Source organism: Carassius gibelio, chromosome B16 (genome assembly GCF_023724105.1).
Source record: "Carassius gibelio isolate Cgi1373 ecotype wild population from Czech Republic chromosome B16, carGib1.2-hapl.c, whole genome shotgun sequence".
Lineage (NCBI taxonomy): Eukaryota > Metazoa > Chordata > Actinopteri > Cypriniformes > Cyprinidae > Carassius > Carassius gibelio.
The window spans coordinates 17,862,322-17,870,315 of NC_068411.1; the positions used below are offsets into that span (position 1 = coordinate 17,862,322).

At 37.6% G+C, this 7,994-nt stretch overlaps 1 protein-coding gene across 2 annotated transcripts; it reads left to right on the forward strand.

Moving 5' to 3' along the window:
• The first annotated feature begins 1,571 nt into the window (after nucleotides 1–1,571).
• On the forward strand, nucleotides 1,572–7,817 carry si:dkey-79d12.4 (zinc finger protein 423). Of its 2 annotated transcripts, none has more exons than XM_052577986.1 (5): nucleotides 1,572–1,739; nucleotides 1,871–1,982; nucleotides 2,078–2,193; nucleotides 2,916–3,716; nucleotides 5,574–7,817. In XM_052577986.1, exons 3-5 carry the CDS (start codon nucleotides 2,104–2,106, stop codon nucleotides 7,401–7,403), a joined length of 2,721 nt encoding a protein of 906 aa, XP_052433946.1. In that variant the 5' UTR covers nucleotides 1,572–1,739; nucleotides 1,871–1,982; nucleotides 2,078–2,103; the 3' UTR covers nucleotides 7,404–7,817. The 2 variants fall into 2 exon arrangements, with proteins under 2 accessions (XP_052433946.1, XP_052433947.1); XM_052577987.1 differs by having other exon boundaries at nucleotides 2,916–3,710.
• The last annotated feature ends 177 nt before the right edge of the window (nucleotides 7,818–7,994 follow it).

The following is a 7,994-nucleotide window of genomic DNA, read 5'->3' on the forward strand; positions in this document are numbered from 1 at the left end:
ACTGACGGATGATCTGGAGGCTTAAGCACGGCGACTGAATGAAACTTTTGACAAGATTATCTTGTTTAAACACCCTAGATTATATTATCATTTACTACATAACAATTATTTCGCTAATACACATATAAATATAGCCTACCGCTTTGTGGAAATTAATTATTTATTATCTCCATGCGCGATCGCGGTTGATTAAGTTATAGTCAAACAGCACTTTGTCAGTTGGCATTTCATGATTTAACGTTAGATTAAATTTAGATCATAAAATGCCAACTGACAAGTGCTGTTTAACTTTATATAGTCTCGGGAAAAAAAGTTCGTTCATATTGCTCAGCACCTGACTGGGTTGATGATCAGGAAGCCTCAAGCACGGCCACTGAATGAAACTTTTGACAAGATTATCTTGTTTAAACACCCTAGATTATATTATCATTTACTACATAACAATTATTTCGCTAATACACATATAGGCTACATATACCGCTTTGTGGAAATTAATTATTTATTATCTCCATGCGCGATCGCGGTTGATTAAATTATAGTCAAACAGCACTTTGTCAGTTGGCATTTCATGATCTAACGTTAGATTGAATCTAGATCATAAAATGCCAACTGACAAGTGCTGTTTAACTTTATATAGTCTCGGGAAAAAAAGTTCGTTCATATTGCTCAGCACCTGACTGGGTTGATGATCAGGAAGCCTCAAGCACGGCCACTGCATGACATTTTTGAAGGAAGCAGGCTTACAGGGCAGAATGCTGAAAGACTCTGTTTTCTACACTAAAACCTAGTTCTGCTTAACTGGGAGTAAATAGCTATGCACTCCTAAATAGCCCTCCCGCCCCCACCAATATGTTAGAATCATTTTTGTGCTTTATTTTTTTTACCTGTTTTTATTTTTTTACCTCATCAAAGCTTTTATTTTAAAACAAAGACACTTAGTAACAGTGCGCTTAAATTTTTTGGACTCAGACCCCTCTATTTATTTGTGTATAAATAAAATGTTTTTTTCAGCTCATTTGTGTTGTAATAATTGTCAGAAACAGAAGTATAACAGTAAATAAATATCGGTTCTGCATATCGGTTATCGGGTACATAAACATACAAATAATCGGTATCGGTATCGGTTATAAAAAACCAATATCGGTCGATCACTAGTTACGACCATAGACTGTTTACAAACAGGGTAACGTTACGACCATAGACTGTTTACAAACAGGGTAACATAAAAAAACAATTGGGGGATATATTTATTTTACTTTGTTTTTGAGGGAAAATCTATGTTGTATGGACCATATATTTTTCCAATTTAAATGATAAAAAAGCCTATTTCAATATGAGATTGCAGGAGGGAAATTGCAGGAAACATATCTTATTAATAGGTGTGTTGACAGGCTCAGGATAACACAATGAACCCAAGGAGAGAGTTTTGTTTCTGAAAAGCATGAGTATAGCTTGGACCCGGAAGCGGTGATGCGTGACGTCAGAGTTACGACCCTCTTGAGCGGATATGAAAAAAAAAAAAGGAACAATATGTTGCGCACGCGCAATACATGGACTTGTTGTCGGACGAATTTAGGAGACGGACTCGCGCGTGCGTACATGTTTGTGGGAGGAGCCAGCAACAAAACGCGAAAATTATTAATGAAATCATCAAGTATACGCGTTTATGTGGAGGTCTCTCTCGATTTCAACTCCTTTTACATAATCTAAAAGGTGTGAGAAACATGCTACAATGAAAGGTCTGCCACTAGCTCTTATCTTATCCTTTTACATGTCAAGGTTGTTTATTCATAGTATAGTTTATATTTGTATTATTATTTAATAGAGTGTGATATCTGCCTTACATAACGTTACTGTTTTACTTTGACAGAAAAAAACCCCCTGAAAACCTCTAACTGCACAAACACAGACCACACCCTCTAAAGTTTCTGGAACAAGATTCAAACTGATTTTATATTTCAGGAAAAGACATTAATGATAAGGTAATGCAGGTGTACACTGGTGTAGACTGCAATACTGTTGCACCTTTTTGTGTGTTTGTGCGTTGGTTATCTATAGTTTTTTCTTACTGTTTCAGTCTGAAGTAGCTGCTCAAGAGTTGTAATGGAAATCTTACCATTTGAGGAGGTGGAGTTTGTTGCTGATGCCAAAGTACAGCTGCAGCAAGGTGGAGTCTCTGGTATTCAACAGCATGTAAGTGATGCAGGAATTACTCCTTGAGAGAACGTTTAAAAACACCTCTCTTTCTATGAACTTGCAGGGAAACACAAATTCTGGTTTGACGTTCTCATTTGTACTAAGGAGTTACTTGCTGTATTAATAGTGTTTTTCTAGCAGAAGATTTTCTCAATTGCAATTGAATGACATGGTGGACATCTGCTGACCAACTCAGTCATGCACATGCACAAAAAGCAAAAAAGGCCTGGCATTTACTCACCTTGTTCTGAAACCATTTTTAGATGGTTTTCTTGGTAGTGGTATGTCAAAAGTTTTATTTATACAATTATAGGGATCTATTCTAATATTTCTGTTGGAATATCTTTGCCATTGTGCCCTTAAGCTAAGTATTTAGACTGTTGCGCCAGAGAGATGATCATGACCACTGGGTGACTCTGAGTGACATGCATAGCATTTTCACTAGGAAATAGCTGAAAATTCAGCTTTGCTATCACAGGAATTAATTACATTTTAAAATTAAATTACAATTTAATACTATTGATGTTATATTATTGTATTGTATTGTATTTTTGATAAATGCACTCCAAGGTAAGGATAAGCAACTTTCAAAAACATTAAAAAAATGTAAATGCTAATAAATATTAATTTATATTAAAGTGAAAGTATTACATCATGACCCCCTTTCCTGTTTCCTTCTCTTTTATGAAATGTACAAGGATTGTTTTCTTTGTTTTTAGGGCTATTACAACATCATCTCTGCACCTCTACAAGGTTTCTCAGAAGACTCCAGTGATGAGGATGACTACATGGCACCACTGGGACCTAAAAGTGAGGAAGGCTCTGTGTGCTGTGTTTGTGGAGAAAACATCCCCTTACTGAATAAACTGATAGATCACTTCAAGACACACACAGCTGAGGTGTCTTGCCACCTGTGTTGGACAAAGTTTGGACAAGTTATGTCACTGGCAGTACACTTAAAAAATGCCCATCCAAGGAAAAATTTTATGTGTGGAATCTGCAGAACTCTCTTTAGGTGCACGTGGCGTCTGAATGGACATATGGAAAAGCATCGGAAAGACATAATGGAGGTAAAACCTGTGGTTAAAGTGGAACAGACAGAAGAAATCAGCATCAAGGAGAACATAAGATACACTGATATGAGACAAATAACCTTGATGGATCATTCATATTGTGTCTCAGATCAAGCAGCTACAAATGACACTTGCAGTGCCATCCAGAAACACATCGACAATGATACAAACTCCACAAATCAAGAATCACACATCGAAACACAAACCGAAAGATTGCCTCTTTTTGATAAACAAAACGATACCTTGACCTTTTCTTTATGCCCTTGGAATCAATCAGAGCGAGAGCATCTAAGCTTTAAACTGAAGGTAGAGTATGAGGATGGGCTCGGAGAAACTGCAGCTTGTGAAACGGCTGCACAGGATGAAATTAGACTGATGGAGGATGACGAAAGTACCGACACTGATGAAGATGTCAGCGCCATCCCCCCTAATATTAGAGATGTAAGGGTAAGATAATTTCTTATCATGATTATAGTCACCAAAATTATCACAGCTATCAGTATAATCACGGTATTGTTCAATTTTGCTGGAAATGTTCAAAAAGTACTGACACATAAATCACTTCACCAAGTTTTATATCATTTTTTTTAAAAACTAAACCTATAGTTTGCATACTCACTAAAACAATAACCTTACCAATGACCCCGGATTTTAAATGACAACATGAGCGACAACAATTTATCTAACAGCATGTTCAGATATCTAATGTAAATGTTCAAGCAAAGCTTTGCGAAAAAGGTAAACCTCACATTTCAGTCTTTAAATAAAGAAAAGGGTTCGGTCAAAATGATATTTGATTAATAAATGATTTTATACATTTTTTTCTGGTCCATAAATAATTCTACCGTATTTTACGGACTATAAGTCGCACTTCTTTTCATTGTTTGGCTGGTCCTGCGAATTATAGTCAGGTGCGACTTATTTAGCAAAATTAATTTGACATGAACCAAGAGAAAACATTACCGTCTACAGCCGCGAGAGGGCGCTCTATGCTGCTCAGTGCTCCTGTAGTCTACACTGAAGACATAGAGCGCCCTCTCGCGGCTGGAGACGGTAATGTTTTCTCTTGGTTCTAAATAAATGTGACTTATAGTCCAGTGCGACTTATGTTTTTTTCCTCATCATGACGTATTTTTGGACTGATGCGAGTTATACTCCGAAAAATATGGTACTTAACTTATCTGAATAGTTTAAATGTGTAGAACCACATATGCTTGTTTTTAATGAACAAGTCAAAATTTACAGCAGGACAAAGAAAAACATCGCACAGGCTGAATGTAAAAATAAGTCTCTGTAAATCAACTCTCTGACAGAAGGTGGCGCTTATGGAAAAGCTGAATTACAGCTGTTTCCCGTAAACTCTGTGGTCAAAGCAGCTTTACGATTAAGAGCAGTACTATTACATAGAGCAAAGATGAAAACAAAACACCATCAAATCTTTTCTGAAGACAGTCAGTACCTTCAGAGGTACATTCATATAATTAGTTCATAAAAATATATTAATTTGTATAATTCCCTTAACACTCTTTTAAAACCTCCTAGCTTTTCCGCCATGTTTTCAACATATACTGTAAAAAAAAAAAAAAGGATTTCACACAAAACAAAACAACTCTGCGTGCTGTGCACACGTGAGACTGTTACTTAAAATTTGGCTTTATGCTGGACCAAATTTATTTATCTTCAGTTGTTCAAATCGCTGTAATCTATTATGGTTATAATGGTTATTAAAATATGAAACAGTAATACTAACTGTGGGGAACTTTATCATGATTTATTGTCAAACCGGTAATCGTTACATCACTAGGTAACATATTAATATTAAATTAAAGTGAAAGCATTACATCATGATTGAAATTATACAATCTAATTTAGATCAAAAACTGTTCATGTTCCAAATATGCAGCATCTTAGTTTTGTTAATGATTAAAATGCAGCGATTGCCTGCCTCTAATTTTAAATGGAAAGAGCACAGACAAAGACTTTTGTTTATATGAAGTGATTTCTTTTGCATTAATCATTTATTTGATTTGGGCCTTCTTTTAAAATGTCAATTTAGTTTAGTAAATGTTTTTTTACATTTACATTATATTTACATTTTGTTTTTTAGCAGACACTTTTATCAAAAGCGACATACAAATGAGGACAATAGAAGTAATCAAAACCAAAGCAATAATAAAAGGACTCAGGATTTAATTTGATAATTTGTCTTAAATCTCAATCGAGTGAATCGTTACATCCCTACTTTTATGAAATGTACAATGTGTAAACAACCAGTTTTCACAGGATGGTTTTCTTTGTTTTTAGGGCTATTACAACATCATCTCTGCACCTCTACAAGGTTTCTCAGAAGACTCCAGTGATGAGGATGACTACATGGCACCACTGGGACCTAAAAGTGAGGAAGGCTCTGTGTGCTGTGTTTGTGGAGAAAACATCCCCTTACTGAATAAACTGATAGATCACTTCAAGACACACACAGCTGAGGTGTCTTGCCACCTGTGTCGAACAAAGTTTGGACAAGTTATGTCGTTGGCAGTACACTTAAAAAATGCCCATCCAAGGAAAAATTTTATGTGTGGAATCTGCAGAACTCTCTTTAGGTGCACGTGGCGTCTGAATGGACATATGGAAAAGCATCGGAAAGACATAATGGAGGTAAAACCTGTGGTTAAAGTGGAACAGACAGAAGAAATCAGCATCAAGGAGAACATAAGATACACTGATATGAGACAAATAACCTTGATGGATCATTCATATTGTGTCTCAGATCAAGCAGCTACAAATGACACTTGCAGTGCCATCCAGAAACACATCGACAATGATACAAACTCCACAAATCAAGAATCACACATCGAAACACAAACCGAAAGATTGCCTCTTTTTGATAAACAAAACGATACCTTGACCTTTTCTTTATGCCCTTGGAATCAATCAGAGCGAGAGCATCTAAGCTTTAAACTGAAGGTAGAGTATGAGGATGGGCTCGGAGAAACTGCAGCTTGTGAGACGGCTGCACAGGATGAAATTAGACTGATGGAGGATGACGAAAGTACCGACACTGATGAAGATGTCAACACTTACTCACTACTCTCTGATGACACAGCGTACAACCTGGATGATGACTTCAGCTCAGAATCTGATGGCAGTGACTCAAGAAGCAGCTCATGTGGCCGTCACCAGTCAGTGAATACAATTTCCCCAGCCCCTGATCCTCCACATTTAACGCTGCAGCAATCGCTTCAGACAACTCCTTTGGTTCCTGCTAAGGTGTCAGATTTGGTTCCACAATTTGTGGCTATGCCGCAAACACTTATCAGGCCCCATTTCCCTCATAGTTCTTGTGTCGCTCGTCCGAAAATTCCTGTCCATATACCTTCAGTAGTGCGGCCATTGATGTCGAATCTGGCCAGGATGACTCCTCGTTTCCCTACCACTTCCAATTCACCTTTTCCAAGTCAAGACGTCGTATCCTTCTCACCCACAGTGAACATCTCTGCACCCTGTCTAGTTTCAGCCAACAGGCCTGTTCTGAGACAAACACCTGCAGCTGAAATTAACGTCCCACTGATGACCTCAGTCACTTGTCCCACCCTGGTCAGTGCTCTTACTGAACACAACCAGCCACAGATCCCTCCTGCCCAGGTTCAGGCTCCGTTACAAATAGTGGCCATGTTTGTGAACCAAAGCAGGGATTTGGCTCTGCAGAAGCGACTCAAGCAGAGCTGGCGCTCCAAGACCATCTTCCCCTGTCGCCACTGTGGGGCCGTCTCGAGACAACCGTCGCTGAAGGTGCGTCACCGCTACTTACACCGTGGGTCAAGGCTGTACAGATGTCAGTGCGGAAGGTCGTTCCAAAGGCAGCTGCATTTGCTGAGACACCAGATCCAGCATGCGGAGTCTGTCCGATTTGTTTGTGCACAGTGCGGAAATACATTTGAAGGGGCACATAAATTGACCTGGCACAAACAGAAGCATAGAAATGGCAGGCGGTGTGTGAAGAAGACATGCAAAGCGGCTTTTGACTGTAGCTGTGGACAGATGTTTACAAGGCCATCTGCACTGTTGTGGCATATGCTTCAAAACTCAAAACTCTCCAAAAACACTCGAAAAAACTCATATTTTTTGTGTAAATGAGACGCATAAGATTGGAAACTCACCTTTTAATCAACTGCAAATTGTTTTTATTTGGCCCTAATGGATATTTCTGTATTATTATGTGGTCAGCAGTGGTGTATCAGATTTTTTTCTTTAAGTCCAAATCCATAATAGCACAAATAGTAACATTTTAACCCTAAAGATAAGTTTTGTATCAGAAGAAATGTGAAATGGGAGAGTCTTTGTAATTTATAAAGATTTAGATTTTTCATAAGATGGATGTGACTACTGAAAGAACGGTTAGTGAGAGTATTTTAAGCAAGCTCTCGTTTATTAATGACCAAAAAAACACACTTTTTAATATTTTATGGAGGTTTTGTGTTGTATGGCAATGATTCAGTCTAACCCATTTGTAATAAATTTGTTTAAATAAATATACAAAGTATTCTGTGAGTGTGTGTGTGTGTGTTTTTAAGTGTTCTCGTCATCATGTAGTTGGGAAAACACAAAATTATTTTAACATGAGATGGCTTTATTAAAATGTGCAAAAATACTGCTGTAAACGTTTTTCTATCGTTTTCTATGTCACAATACAACATGCAAAACTGAATTCCCGATCAACTTATCTCG

Coding starts and splice junctions, on each gene's coding strand:
- si:dkey-79d12.4 (XM_052577986.1), top strand. CDS start 2,104: ATGGAAATCTTACCATTTGAGGAGGTGGAGTTTGTTGCTGATGCCAAA. Junction 2,194..2,915: donor TCTCTGGTATTCAACAGCAT/GTAAGTGATGCA, acceptor CTTTGTTTTTAG/GGCTATTACAACATCATCTC. Junction 3,717..5,573: donor CTAATATTAGAGATGTAAGG/GTAAGATAATTT, acceptor CTTTGTTTTTAG/GGCTATTACAACATCATCTC.